Source organism: Leopardus geoffroyi, chromosome D4 (assembly GCF_018350155.1).
Source record: "Leopardus geoffroyi isolate Oge1 chromosome D4, O.geoffroyi_Oge1_pat1.0, whole genome shotgun sequence".
Classification (NCBI taxonomy): Eukaryota; Metazoa; Chordata; class Mammalia; order Carnivora; family Felidae; genus Leopardus; species Leopardus geoffroyi.
Window position 1 is genome coordinate 86,311,880 of NC_059342.1, and position 15,191 is coordinate 86,327,070.

Below are 15,191 nucleotides of genomic sequence, written 5' to 3' on the forward strand. Positions count from 1 at the left end.
CACAGCTCCCCTCGGAGCCTACTCCCCCTGGAAAGATGCTCAGAGGTATTGGGGGCTCCGAGAAAGGAGCCTCCCTCAAAATGCCCAGATGGGTGGAAGCAGGCTGGGGGAGAATAGGTCAAGAGGTGAATCTGTCTTCAGCAGGGAAGCTGACCAGAGCAGGAAAGGAAACAAACACAGTGACTCAGTTTGCCCCTGAAAACCAACGTCTAGTCACAGTGGAGCATGGCAATATCCGGCATTAGGGGTAAGGCTAAGAAAACATCTGTTTGGATGGCCTCGGGAGGACCACTACAGCCTTTGGGAATGCTTCCAGGGAGGTTCTAAAGACCAGGGAGGGATGGTTATTATAAACCCTTTAGTGAAAGGAGCAAGATACAAATTGAGTCACGGTCTCAGCAAGGTAGAACAATAAACACAGAAGAGAAATACTGCTAACGAATGGAGTGCTGATGGCAGGATGGCAGCGAGTGATTCCCAGCCTCGTCTCTAAACTTCATTCCTCAGGCGGTGGGGAGGGAAGGCCACGGCCCAGTTGGGGTTTAGAAAGGTCTCTTTGGCCATGTGTATGGGAAGGATGGAGGGGTGAGGCCAGAGCTCAGGCCTGGACAATGGGAAAGGAACAGAGTCGAAGCTGGATGGAGGGGCAGGGCAGGGTCAATGCCAACAAAAGGCTCGTTATGTAAGACTGACACACGAGAGCAGAGCAGAATCCCCAGACGCTTCACCCCCAGGGGCTGGGGGTGAAGACCTTGGCTCCGGGCAGTGGCCCAGGCAGGGCTGGGCACTGCTTCCGGCCGGCCTGGTCTCTCTGCAAAGCCCAGGGCAGCAACTAGGAAGCCACGTGCCTGGGTGAGGGGATGGCCGAAAGGGGACACCTTCCTCCCTTCGCTCCGGGGACCTACCGCCATTTCCCAAATGTGAAGAGGTAGGTTTGTAAAATCAATGCGGAAAAAGGCATTATCTGTTTTGGCTCGATAAATACACGAGATTCCGTTTTTCTCATATCTGACTGTCAAAAAGGGTAATAACACTCCAAACAGAGGTACTTGGTACTGATGGGAGGAATTCCAAGTGTGTACAGCCTTTTCAGAGGCTACATGTTCATACATGAAAATGTGACCCCGGAGTTCCCTCTCCGACACGGGAACCTGGCTCAGCACGTGTGCAAGGTTTGGGCAGCACCATGAATTCTCACAAAACACTGGAAACAACCCAAATTGTCCACTGATGAGGGGATGGGTAAAAAAATGGCACCCCGCACAGAAGGAAATCCATGCATGGAAGAACGAGGCCGACTCGTGTTCTGATGTGGAAAGATGTTCACGATACAGCGAGCGAAAAAAGTCAAACCATAGAGAGATATACTTGGACCTCTTCTTTTTTTTTTTTTTTTTTTTTCAAGAGAGAGAGCGGGGGGAGGGGCAGAGAGACAGAGGGAGAGGGAGAGGATCCCAAGCAGGCTCCCTGTTCTCGGCACCGAGCCCCACGGAGGGCTTGATCTCACGAACCCTGAGATCACGACCTGAGCCAAAATCAAGAGTCAGACGCTTAACAGACTGAGCCATCCGGACGCCCCAATTGGACCTCTTCTTACAAACAGAGCTAAATGCATGTGTACACACGGATGTATGTTTAGACACAGGAACACCCCAAACTCCAGCGGTTTCTCCCGAGGAGGGAGAGTGAAGGGAGGGCAGAGGGAGGGAGTGCCCATTTTCTCACTTTACACCCCTAAAGCGTTGCGCGTGCATTACTTGTGCAACCAGCCAGCACGGGCAGTGGTTGCCTGCGGTGCGGTCCCTCCCATTAAGGGGTACGGAGTTTCTCTCCGGGTTGATTCTCAACTTGACTGTGGCAATGGTTGCACAATTCTGTGAATATACACACACACTACACCACTGAACTGTACACTTAAGGGGGGGAATTGTCTGGCAGGTGAATTATGTTTCAATAAAGCGGCTATTTAAAAAAGATTTAGCAAAGGGAAAGGTGAGCTTGGCAGAAGGGAGACGCACAGGGACTGGCAAACTCCCTCAGCAGCCCTTTCGGGTAATAAATCTCAGGGCAGTTTATGTGTGTGTCGGGAGGCGGTTTGGGGCGGGAGGGAGGTTCCCTTGGCTCCCACAATTTCATCGCGGCCAAAAGAATTTCCCGAGGGGCTGAGTCCTTCAAGGCTGTTCTAGAAGCAGAACGACCCCCTAGGCATTGGCAGGATTCCTGCCAAGGGCACAGCACCCGCCCCTCCTTGTACATCCTGAGTAACAGTAAGCTCCCTCCCGCACTTATTTGATCTAAGTTTGCGTGGCAAAGAACCACCTACATGGACCACCGAGACACTTCCATGCTCGCATCCCAGTCGGGTCCTCTGGGCCAGATAGAAGGTGTGGGTTGGCCCAATCCCTCACCTCTCCATGTCCTAGCTCCTTCCTAGTCGTAAGGGGGCCTCATCACTGCCCTCAGGGCTCACTCCAGATAGCCCACATCCATCTCACACATTTGCCAATGCACAAGGAACACGGAATTCAAGGTTTCTAAAAACCTGGTGGTTTTCTTGCATCCAAAGAACAGTATCCACCCTGATGCCCGGGACTGAACAAATCTCAGAGAAACAGGATCTAAACCACAGCTACAATTGCCCCCTTCAAACTCCAAACACCTAGCCACTCTCCTCACCCACTGGAAAGAAAGAATCTATAACAGAGAGAGTAAGTGACAATTCTCAATAATAATAGTAATTGTTCACTTGCTATCTCCCAAAGCACTGGGCTGCGTTCTTTTTTTTTTTTTTTTAATGTTTACTTACTTACTTTTGAGAGAGAGAGTGGGCTCCAGAAAGCAGGGAGGAGCAGAGAGAGGAGAGAGAATCCCAAGCAGGCTCCTAACTGTCATCTCAGAGCCTGACACAGGGCTCGATCTCACAAACCGTGAGATCACGATCCGAGCCGAAATCAAAGAGTCAAATGCTTAACCGACTGAGCCACCCAGGCGCCCCTGGGCTGAGTTTCTTACCAGCATTATCTCATTAAATCCTTGCAACAGTGCCCAGCAGGAAACTACTATTATAATATCCCAGTCTACAGATTACAAAATTGAGACTAACATGCTGGCCCAAGTTCACATCAGCTAATATAATGTGGAGTCAGTGTTGGGACCCGGAGCTGGCCCAAATCTGGGGGAGATTTATGGAGAAAATTTGGGACCGTTAGGCTCTCAGAGCCAGAAAGGACTTCAGCCATCGGGTAGCCCACAGCCATCAGTTCACAGCCAGGGAAACTGAGACCCAGAGGAAGTGAGTGACTGTCTGAGGTTACCCAGTCCTCCTGGCTCCCAGGCCAGGGCTCTTTCCTGTACACAAGCTCCCTCATGAAAGTAGGAGGGAATCATCCTGCCACCAACCCCACAGAGTTGCTAGTTGAGAACAAGCCCCTGCTTGCCAGCGGCTTTGAAATCCCAGGATGAAAGGGGCCGCAGCAGCAAAATGGCACCATGGACAGGAGGGTGCCTGACCTCTGCCAGGACCTGCAGGCTGGCATTCACCTGCTCACCTGCTCAGGGTGGGCACAAAACTGCAGGAGCCACTGGCCAAGCCTCAGGACCCTAACGGGCCTCGGAGCTCAAAGGAGCTCAAAGGACGGTGGGAAGGGATGTTCCAAATGCAAATGCAAAGGGGTGGCCCCAGGTAGGGAGGGCTCTGGAATTTTAATTGTCAGGCATGAACGTGCTCACTGCTCCTGGGGTGTGGTGAGGAGGGTGCATGGATCACTGGAGGTGGCAAAGGCCAGCCTTCATCCTCTCCAAAAGGAATTTCTAGGGTGGCCTGCTTCCTTGGGAGGGGGCTAGAGGCTTTTGCCTGCTTCCAACCTCCCAACCCCCTACTTTAGGCGCTCCCTCAGGTGAGCCTGGACCAGGAATTTGAGGCATTTGAAGAGGGTTATTAATAGCACTGAAGTGTTGAGAAGACAGGGGCCAGCAGGCTGAGTGGGCACAACCCTCTTCCAGTCAGCCTAGTATCCACAAAACAAACCCAACCCTGTCCAGGAGAGGACACTTCACCTTTTGTGGTTGCGGTCTCCACCCGTGTAAAATGGGAGGGGTGGGGGGCGCTGGCAGTTTTCAGCCGAGGAGGTAGGAAGGTGGGGGAGAGCAAGAGCTGGGTGTGGGGGAAGGAAAAATCCCACCGAAGAAGGAGCAGGCACACCCCACCCAGGCCGGTGAGGGGCCCCAACGGGAGGTCGTGAATGGATGGACTGTTACAGAGCCCCAAGAGGCAGCCACCGACAGGGAGGGGACAGGAAGACTCCGCCCCAGGCTTTCCTCCTCCCAGAGTCCAGGCCTGTCCTATAAGGAGGCTTTTCCAGGACTTAACCCCCTGCTGGTCTGAGGCTGGAGAGGGTCTGACTCATTTCTACCTCACCCTCACCCCTGCATCCGGGCCCAGGCCTGGCACAAAGGGGGAACCCAGGCAGCAGGCCCAGCACCACAGTCACTGGACAACCCTTCCCCAGCACCTTCTTTGCTCTCAACTGTGGGGCTCTGGAGACACAGAGTTAAGGGACACCTGGTCCCTCTACTCAAGGGGTACAAGCAGGCCGACAGCTGCCGAAACTCTACAGGACTGTGGGGCACATCAAGATAAATGGAGGTGGACACAGTGTTCTGGGCTCACTGGACAGGGAATGGCAAAGCCAACAAGAGGAGCAGACTCCTCCTTCCATAGGCTGCACCCATGCCCGCACCCCATATGGTCCAGCACCCCATGCACTGGTGCTTCCTCTGTGCCAGGCCCTGTGCTAAGCAAGCTACAGAAATTAGGCCACTTGAGTCTCTCAACAACTCACTAATAAGAAATTATTCACCCCGTTTCAGAGAGGAGAAAACTGAGGTGCCAGTCCATTAGGAGACTTCCCTAAGAACTAACGGCTGGGAAACAGATGCTGGGATTCCACCCAGGCAGCCTCACCCAGGGCGGGAGAGGTGAGCCACAAAACTGAGTTTCCCAGGCACTCTGAGATTCTCACTCTCTCTCCATTCTCCCGGGGATGGAGGAGGAGGAACCCAGGACCCTGCTGCAGTCCTGGGGCTTCCCCCCAGGAAGCCTGGGGTCAGCTGCCCTTCTAAGAAGTGGCCACGGTGCAGTGACAGGCTGGGAGCAGGGCTGACTGCAGAAGGGGGCTGAGGAGGCTGGGCTGCGGCCTTAACCAGCCTCCCCCTCCCCCCCACCGGACACGCCTGCCAGCAAGAGCACCCTGCTTGATTGAGCCTGAGTCAAAGGGCAAGGGTCTGACCTAGCCCTTCTGGGCACCCAATCTTTCCCTAGCCCTACTCCCCAGGCGCAGTCCAGGCATTGATGGGCCTGTCCCTAGAAGCCTCAGCCACGTGTACTAGGGCTGGAACCGGGACAGTGAGGAAGATTCGGGACACGCTGGCCGAGTGGGCCACAGCTCCATCAGGGTAGTATGTTGGGGGATTTGAAGCGACCGGCTCGGAGGGGGTTCCAGTAGAGGGTGGGGGGCGCCTTCCCTCGGGAGGGGGAAGGGCGAGCTCATAAGGGGGCAGGAAGAGGCGCCCAAATGTGGAGGGAACAAGCTCAGGCGCAGGACTTGGTCCCCAGCCACTCCCGCCATGTCCGGGGCCTGACTCTCAGGAGACCCCAGCCCCGGCGCGGCCGGCCGACTGGGGTGAGAGCTGGAGCTCCCCTCTGGACCCCCAGCGCGCTGCGCCGCGCCGGACTCACCTGTGATGTGCTGGCGCCGGGCGTCGTCCAGGTGCGTGGACAGCACGTCCCCCATGGCGAGGAAGAGCCGCGGCCCGATCCGCCCGCCACCCGTCGCTGCTCGCGCTGCTCAGGCGGACGCCGCTGGCGCCATGGAGCCCGGCCCGTCCCGCTCCCGCCGCCCCTGGCTGCGGCCTCCGCTCTGCCCGCGCTCCAGCCCCGGCCGCGTCCGTCCCGCCGGCCGCCTCCGCCCCGCGCCCCCGCCCGCGGCGCAGCAGCCCCGCCGCGCCCCGCCCCGCCCCGCCCGGCCCCGCCCCCGGAGCCGGGCCCCGCCCCCGCCGTGGCCGCCGGCTGGAGGGCGGGACTGGGGGAGGGGGGCAGGGACCCGGGACGCCGGGACTTGGGAGAGACCCGGGACAAAGACTAGTAAGGAGAGAGGGAGAGCGAGGAGAGACGCTCTGAGGGGCGCACCGGGCCCAGACCGAACCGAAGAAAGAGATGGGGCTGGTGGGGGCATCTGAAAGAACGAGGAGTGCCCTGGGGGGCTCCAGCCTGGGGTCACCTCCTCCCCTATCCGCGCGGGAAGAGAATCACGCCGAGGAGGTCGTGGGGGAACTGGTAGGCGACGCCTAAGCCGAAGTGCGGGAACTCGGCGTTCGCACCCCCCCTCGGCCCGCCCCCAGCCCTGTCCGCCACCTCCCGCTCTCAGGAAGTTCCTGGCCTTGATCCGACCTGCCCCAGAAGGTGTGCCCGCCTGCCTTGCACAATAGTGCGGGGAAAGGGGAGGTGGCAGGGAGGGCTGGAGCCCCAAAGGCACCCCCGGTGCCGGTGCCAGGCGGACATTCCTCAGGCTCAGCATATGGGTGTTTCACTCTCGGGAGGTAGCTTGTGGGACAGGGCAGGTCAGGAATGGAGAAAACAATAGAACTTTCCAGTTTGTAAAAGATTCAGCCCCACAGACCTGCACGGTCTGTGGGTATGGGTCGGGCCTGCGGGGCTGGGCATGGGTGGGTCTGGGGTTTCAACCCTACCCCGGCCACCTCCCAAGCCAGTGAGAGAACCGGGTTAACAACTGGGATCCCCAAAATCATGGATTGGGGGTGGCAGAGGCCTTCCTTGTCTGCTGATGCTCAGACTTCCAGTACTGCACCCCAAAGGTCATCCAGTTTCTGCCTGCTTACCCTGGTGACTGAGTACTCCCCACCGGTGCTTTCCCTGTAACTGGGTAGTTCTTACGGTAGCTGTGACACAGGCAAAGAATGCTGATAAAAAAAGTTAACATTACTGAGCACTGGTTCTTCTGTCCTGTCAGCACCACCCAAGGGAGGTTCGAAGTCGATCAATGTGACACTGGCAATCCGGCAACTCATCCATGCAGACAGGGGCTTACCGGTCACTCAGCATACAGGTGATAAATTGCTTGCTAGGCCCTCTGCAAGATGCTGGGGGCAGGGGAAAGGGGGGAACGAGTTGCCCAAGCTGTCCTACTTACCCACGCTGTGACCCGAGACAAGTGGCATTACTCTGAACCTCGGTTTCCTCACCTGTCGAATGAGAATAATGACGCTTTGTTGTGAGGATTAAAGCATGTAACAAAGTGACCAGCACAGTGCCTGGCACCAGACTGGTCATGTCAGTAAATAGAACATACCATTCTGTTGTTGTTGATCACAGTTCCTGCCCTCAAGAGCCTATTGAAACTTGAGGAAGGAGCAGAACATTCCATTTGGAGGAAAACCACACAGAGAGACTAGTACCGAACCACAAGTAGAAAAAAAAAACAGAATTTGGGGGCACCTGGGTGGCTCAGTTGGTTGAGCGTCCAATTTCAGCTCAGGTCACGATCTCACAGCTTGTGAGTTCGAGCCCCGCGTCAGGCTCTGTACTAACGGCTCCGAGTCTGGAGTCTGCTTCCGATTCTGTGTCTCCCTCTCTCTCTGCCCCTCCCCTGCTCGTGCTCTGTCTCTCCTGTCTCGAAAATAAGTAAACATTTTTTAAAAATTAAAAAGAAAAACCAGAATTTTGACAGCAGCTATTGGGGAACAGCATTCCAGGGAGTGGAGAGAACACAGGCAGAGGCCTGTCTTTGAAGAACAGGTTATATTCATGCGGTAGAGTCATCAAGTGGAGTTGAAGTCAAGCTGGCAGGGATTACTGGTTTCCTTTACAGAGATGGAAACGGAGGCCCAGAGAAGGCAAGTGACTTGCCAAGGTCACACAGCAAGGCAGAGGCAGAAACCAGCCAGAAGCCAAGTCTCCTGACACTCGTGTTTTATAGCTGGAACTGGCTGGCATCTGGATACTCCAGGGCATCTCCTCAGTCAGACCGGAGGCCTGGGCCAGTTAGGATAGAGGCGGGGCCTCTAAGAGTGCTGTATATACATGCGAATAGCTCCCTCCAGACTTTGGGGCCAGTCCCAATTCAAGATTCATTCATTTCATACACATTTCTATCTAGGGGTTGAATGGAGGGGAATTGACTGAAGAAAAAAAAAAAAAAAAGAAGAAGTCAGAGGGGAACTATGAGGGAGGATGGAAATGGTCTATGCCGGGGCACCTGGGTGGCTCAGTCAGCTAAGTGTCTGAATTCAGCTCAGGTCATGATCTTACAGTCCATGAGTTCGAGCCCCGCGTCTGGCTCTGTGCTGGCAGTTCAAAGCCTGGAGTCTGCTTCCGATTCTGTGTCTCCCTCTCTCTCTGCCCCTCCCCCTCTCACACTCTGTGTTTCTGTCTGTCTCTCTCAAAAACAAACATTTTAAAAAGTCTTTAAAAATTAAAAAAAAAGTGATAAATATTAAGATAACAAAATAGGATGAGGGATTAAGTTGACAAGAGTAGGGGTGCCACCTAAGAAGGCAGTCTAGGAGGTGACACTTTGAGACCTACCGGCAAAGAGAAGCCTACTCCATGAAGATCCAGAAAGAGCTACAATGTGTGAACTGTGTGCCACGTGCCAGGCATCATGCCAAAGGCATTCCCTGCCCTATCGGGCAGCCCTCACAACTACTTTATGGGAAGAATTACCAATGGTAAGGACTTTCAAAAGATGATATTCCATCGGAAGCACATAGCCGCCCTTACTTACACGCCGGCCAGGTAGGCCTGGAGAGGGCATGCCAGGTGAAAGGAGTCAGTGGGAGCAAGGGCAAGGGAGATGAGTCTTTATGGGCCCAGGAGCTATTCCAAGGGGAGAAGAGAGAGGGGCCCTTGCCATAGACGGCTGGGACCAGATGGGAGGCTCCTGGAGTGTCCAGAACATAGAGGTTTTGTTTTGTTTTGTTTTGTTTACTTTATTCTGAAAAGATTGTAAACTTCTTTAAAAATTCTCAGCTCTCCACGGCTTTCATTACATTAGTGAATCAGGCCAGGGGCACCCGGGTGGCTCAGGTTAAGCAGCGGACTCGTGATTTCGGCTCAGGTCACCATCTCACAGTTGTGAGATCGAGCCCTGTGTCCAGCCCCTCACCCAGCCCCAAGTCAGGCTCTGTACTGGCGTGGAGCCTGCTTGAGATTCTCTCTGTCCCTCTCCCTTGGCCCCTCCCTTGCATGAGAGCATGCACTTTCTCACTCAAAAAATTAAATACATAAAGAAAGAAAGAAAGAAAGAAAGAAAGAAAGAAAGAAAGAAAGAAAGAAAGAAAGCCAGCGTGGGTGGCATGGTGGAAGAATGACATTTTTTAAAGGAAAGAAAAATGAATACAGTCATCAGTCATATATGAGGAAGAGGAAAGGATTTCAGGAAATTAGACATCAGGAGAATTTCTCAACTCTGAGAAACTGGGAACCTCTGCCCCTACACTTGAGGCTGTTTTACTGTTCAGTTTTCAGTTTTGAATAAATGAAAGCATGTTTTCATACATTTCTTGGCCATTTGTGGGGTTTGAATATTCATATCTTCTGCCTGGGTTTCTATTGGAATGTCTTTTTTTTTTCTTATTGGTTTTTAAGAGCTCTTTCTATAAGGAGGAATTTCTTCTCACCTCTGCAAGGTGGAGGTGAGGAGTGTCTCTGCTTTTTTTTTTTAGGGCTCTGGATGTCATATCTATCCACCAGCTCTCCCACGCCTGTCCCTCGGCCCAGGCCCTAGAGCCTGGTGGAAGATACCAGGCATGTGGACAAAGGAGAGGAATGGTCCAGGTCTGGAGCAGGGAGGGAAGGCTCCCCATGCCCACTTGCTGGGACTGCAGCGTCCTGGGCAGATATTGCCACCTACAGCCCCTGATTCATCAGTCCTTTGTCAGGAAGTGGCTTCTGCCAAGCTGCTTCTCTGCAGGGCTGCCCTGCCCCACCCTACCCTAGAGCACTTTTAGAAAGGAGGACTCAAATGTGAAGAAGAATAATACTTTTACTTTGAAAGGGAGGCTCCAGAAGGTCGAGGACCCAGAGCTTGGACAGCAGCCCAGAGAAGGGAAGGGATTTGCCCCAGAACACACAGTCGGGGCCCAGGCAGGCACCCTTCCCGGCCTTGTGAGAAGGAAGAGAGGCCCTTCCTTGCCCCATCAGTCTCTCTCCCTCCCAGCTGGCTCTGAGCCCCGGCTCTGCTCTCCCTACAAACCTGTCAGACCTGAAATAGCCCAGGAGAAAAAAAACAAACACCTTGGGTAAACAACAAGGGACTGTGAATGAATCAGGATTTTGTTTTTAAGGAGTATCATGTGTCCACTGCTGTTTACCTAGTTGGCATGGCCCCTTGCACGGAAGAGACCCTGGCACCCTGCCTGGACCTCCCCCCTTTATTAACTGTTGGGTGGTGGAAGGAGACACAGCTCACAGCCATTCCAACTGTCACCTGGACTCTGGCTGCTCCCCTCCCTTCTTGCTCCTTTGGTGACCAGCTCCTCCGCCATACCCAGGTCCAGGCCCCATGACTGCACTCCCCGCCCCCCGGTTGACTGCAAACCCTTTAGTGGCCTCCCTACCTCCAGCCTCCCATTTTGTTCCTCAGTGGACAGCCAGCTGGATTGTTCTAAAACACAGATATGACCGTGGCATTCCCCTGCTTCAAATCTCCTGTGGCTCCCACTGTCCTCAAGGACAAAGTCAGACCCAAACCCGAGACATGGCATTTAAGGCTCCTACCAGCCTCCCCTTTGCGCCTTTGCCCCTGGCCCTTCTCCAGTCCTGCTGACCTTTCACACCCTCACGCCAGCCCTGCTCCATCTACGTCAGGCCTTACACACATGCTGATTCCCTTTCCCGATTTTGCCCCACCAAGCACCATCCATCCTCCAGACCTCAGCTAAAACGACCTTTAGTCAGAACGGCCTTTCCTGTCCGCCACTTCTCCTAGCGCCTCATCACAATCAGCACATTCGTAACGACTTTATTTGGTGTGCAGTTATTTGTTGAAATGGATCTTCCTCTCTGATGACAGGAACTGTCCTCATTCAACGTGACATCCCCAGTGTCAACACAACGGGAGCTTGGGTGAGCACCCGCAACATGCAGAATCGCTGTCCTGGGTACTGGAGGTGAGAATGACAGTAGACCTCCACCTGATCCCTGTGCCAAGACCTTGTTCCAAGACCTTCACGGGCTCAGGCCGGCAGTGGCCACACCCACTGCGTTCCCTGCTTGAGAGCAAAGTCTGTTCTACAGTGTCTGCCATTGGGAGCCTCTGCTTGCATACCTCCAGGAACCGGGTGCTCACCACCTCGCCAGGTCACGATTCCACATTGGACCCAATAGCACCCAAGTCAGCCAAAGGAGTATGGCCGTGCCAGCAAATAGGCAGAGAGTGAGAAATAATTACAACATTGCTGTTCCCAGCTGTGGGCTTTGCAACCCTCTGCCCTATTTAATCTTTACCACAGTTCTGTGAAAAGAGGTCCTTTCTGAGGACATCTGGTGTTTTTTGTTTGTTTCGTTTCGTTTTGTTTTTAAGTTTATTTTGAGAGAGAGAGAGAGAGTGTGTGTGTGTGTGAGCATGAGCCGAAGAGGAGCACAGAGAGAGGAAGAGGGAGGGAATCCCAAGCAGGCTCCACACTCAGTGCTGAGCCCCACACCAAGCTCAATCCCAGGACCATGAGATCATGACCTGAGTGGAAATCACGAGTCAGATGCTCAACCGACTGAGCCACCTAGAAGCCCCTAATATTATGGCTGCATAATTTTCCATTGTGTGGCTCCATTAAACTATTTGCTACGATCAGACACTTATTTCCTCAATTATTGTCTGAGGATCAATTTCTAAGAGCAGAATGGCTGATATAAACTTCCTTTTGAGTTTTTTAAAATTTAAGATTATTTATTTATTTAAAGAGAGAGAGAACGGTGCGCCTGGGTGGCGCAGTCGGTTAAGCGTCCGACTTCAGCCAGGTCACGATCTTGCGGTCCGTGAGTTCGAGCCCCGCATCAGGCTCTGGGCTGATGGCTCAGAGCCTGGAGCCTGTTTCCAATTCTGTGTCTCCCTCTCTCTCTGCCCCTCCCCCGTTCATGCTCTGTCTCTCTCTGTCCCAAAAATAAATAAACGTTGAAAAAAAAAATAAATAAAGAGAGAGAGAGAGAGAGAGAGAGAGAGAATCCCGAGCAGGCTCCACACTGTCAGCACAGAGCCTGAAGCAGGGCTTGAACCCACGAACCGTGAGATCATGACTGGAGCAGAAGCCGAGAGTCTGATGCCTAACCAACTGAGCCACCCACGCACCCCTCTTTTGAGGTTTTTGCTACATGGTGACAAATCCCCCTGATGAAAGGATTGTAGCAGGCAGCAGTTCCCTGACACTGCCATGTGCCTGTCATATGTCCCTTGTCAAAAACCCTGTGTGTCTGGTGTCATACCTCTCACCTCACCCCACCCTCCAGGGTGAGAGTCTGCCCCCCTCAAGAGCAGGGATCCCGAGCTTGGCCCGATTCCTGACTTCCCGGCAAGTCCCAGAGGGATGTTTGTTGCCGGCTGGGGTCAATAGTCACTGCCAGTCCTTCCAGGACCGGGAGGGGGTTCGGGCCCCAACAACCCTGTCAACCACTTCCATGCAGGCGTGATTTCCCGCTGGGTTGCAGCTGCCCCTCACCAGCTGGTGACTCAGAGCCTGGCCAGGATGGCAGGGCTAGCTGGGTCTACCCAGCGCTCCGAGTGACTCAGCTTGTGGTAAGGCTGGGCTGGGCCTCTCGAGGTGGGGCCACCTCTGCCCCAGCCGGGCCCTCCTTCCTCTCTCCCTTCAGACTTGCTGCTTTCTGTCCTCCAGCCTTTCTGAATAGAAAGAGAATAATCCTGGGTTCTGAGTGCCCGAGTGTGCCAGGGTGACCAAGACAGGGTTCCCACAGTCCCGAGGGTCACAGCCTGGAGGACAGAAGTCCTCGCATGGGGAGGAACAGAGAGGAGGCCCAAGAGGAAGAGGGGGTGGAGAGGGAGAGAGCAGTGGTGGGGAAAGCCCAGAGCCAGGCATCGGGGTGGGCACTGGCTGCCGTGTGAGTGCCATGAGAACCAGGCAGGGATCCAGAAGCAGGGAGCTTCGAAGGACTGTGCTGTGCTACCCCAGAGGACAAGTCAGGGACAACAGGCAGGGCCCCAGCTGCCTTGGAAAGTGAAGCATGGGGCTGGATTCAACCCCTGTCCCCCAGGCCACCGGACACCCTTGTAGAGGGTTTGATCTGCACACTTGCGTGGGGAGCCCTGAGCGAGGAGGCAGCCACAGAGATGGCACCCCCTCCCAGGGGGACTTTTGGGAATGTGTGTGGGGGGGTGTTCTTAATTATCACTATGTCTGATGTCTGTAGGGGTGGGGGAGGAGGTGATACTGGCATTTAGTGCCCGAGGGTCAGCGATACTAAGCATTCTGCTGAGATGGCCAGTCCTGCCCAGGCACAAAATCCTCCCCCAACCCCCAGATCCAGGGATGAGACCCTCTGTTGCCCAGTTCCCTTGTGGAGAGGATCCTGGCTAGCGTAGAAGTTCCTCCCAAGTTGGAAGTGGTTTTGAGATGCACTGTATCCCTGGCCAGGGACTACAGCTGATGTTTTTATTCGCCATCTAGTAATGATGACGCTAAGGACATGGGTATGACACTGAGTGGCCCCCACGTGCTGGGCACAGAGCCAAGCCTTTGGATATGTTATCTTCCTGATGGTTCCATGAGGGCCACGCTATTATTATCCCCATTTTGCGGGTGAGGAAACGCAAGCTCAGATAGGCAAGGTCAGTCCCAAGGCTAAGAAGTCGGGAAGCCAGTTTTCCAACCTGGGTTTATCTCATGACAAAGCCCTACCCCTGCCCATAGGACACAACTCGGCCCAGATGACAGATGGGGAAACTAACACACAGACATTTTCACTGCTGCCCAGCTAGCCACTGGCAAACCCAGAACCAAGATTTCTGAACTCATTAATCGAGAGTCTTCCCTCTCCAGCCTTGTGCCAAGGACCCCGATCTGCAAATGTGGAGCCGTTTAATAAGAAGAATAAAAAGCTGGGGTGCCTAGGTAGCTCAGTGGGTTAAGCGTCCAACTCTTGATGTCAGCTCAAGTCATGATCTCATGGTTCATAAGATCAAGTCCCAAGTCTGTCGGACTCTGTGCTGACAGCCGAAGCCTGCTTGGGATCCTCTCCTCTCTCCCTCCTTCCCTGCCCCTCCCCACCATAAATAAATTAAATAAATAAATAAATAAATAACTAGGGTTGCCAAAGCAGGTTGTCTTAAAAAAAAAAAAAAAAAGCCCCGAGGAAAGGCCTTCCTGGAGCCTGTCCTCCACCCACATGCCTACTTTCTCCAAATTATTTCCTGCTCTGGAAACTTGAAGGCAATTCCTTTTACCTAAAGTGACTCACCTTTCTACCTGTAAGGTATCTTCCTGTAACTTTGAAAAACTCCAAACATGCTAAATCCTTCCTCTCTGCACACTGGGAAAGCCCCTGGCTGTCCTCAAGATGAGCAGGAGTGGATTCTGAATAGTCTTTAAGCCTCTTACGGTCGTGGGGACTAGGTCCAGCTGGTAGTCCCCGTCTCGGGCCTTGGTTTTTGCAAAACGGAGCTAATAATCCCTATCATCCTAGTTGATGTAGAGAGGCAATGGAACCAACCGTGAGAAGCACCTGGCCCAGGGCCATTAAATAGTAGCTGCTCTTCTGATGACTGTAAGCATCGAGTGTGGAAGACCGGTGGGTCTACACTGGTAATACGTGGACAGTGGAAGGTGCCAGGATAGGGGTTTGAGCCGAGAATCCCGGGATCGCTGAGCCGGGAGGGTGTGGCAGGAAGCAAGGTGGCTTCTCAGGAGGAGGTGGTGTGTGAACCGGACTGTGAGAGATGGAACGTGTTTGTCGTAAAGAAGCCACGTGTCCCAGGTGTGCCAGCTGAGCGGCAGAGCGCTGATTTGTAGAAATTAATTCTCTGGGGGTGTTTCAGGTGAGAAGAAAGGTCCCCGTGAGACATGGATGAGGCCGGAAGTACTGATCTGGGCAACGGGGTCAGGCATACAGTTTCTTCCTTGCCTTTTTCTTTTATTTGTTGAGGCCAATGTCAAATGCACAATGAGGT

At 53.9% G+C, this 15,191-nt stretch overlaps 1 protein-coding gene across 2 annotated transcripts in view; it reads right to left on the reverse strand.

Moving 5' to 3' along the window:
• Nucleotides 1-5,977, reverse strand: part of NIBAN2 (niban apoptosis regulator 2) — a 54,204-nt gene extending 48,227 nt beyond the window's left edge. Inside the window, exon 1 of one of the 2 annotated variants that reach the window (XM_045468419.1) lies at nt 5,738-5,977. In XM_045468419.1, coding sequence (XP_045324375.1) covers nt 5,738-5,792 — 55 coding nt within the window. In that variant the 5' untranslated portion in view covers nt 5,793-5,977. The remainder of the gene's footprint in view (nt 1-5,737) is intronic. The other variant, XM_045468422.1, reaches the window with a different exon arrangement.
• Between the last annotated feature and the right edge of the window lie 9,214 nt (nt 5,978-15,191).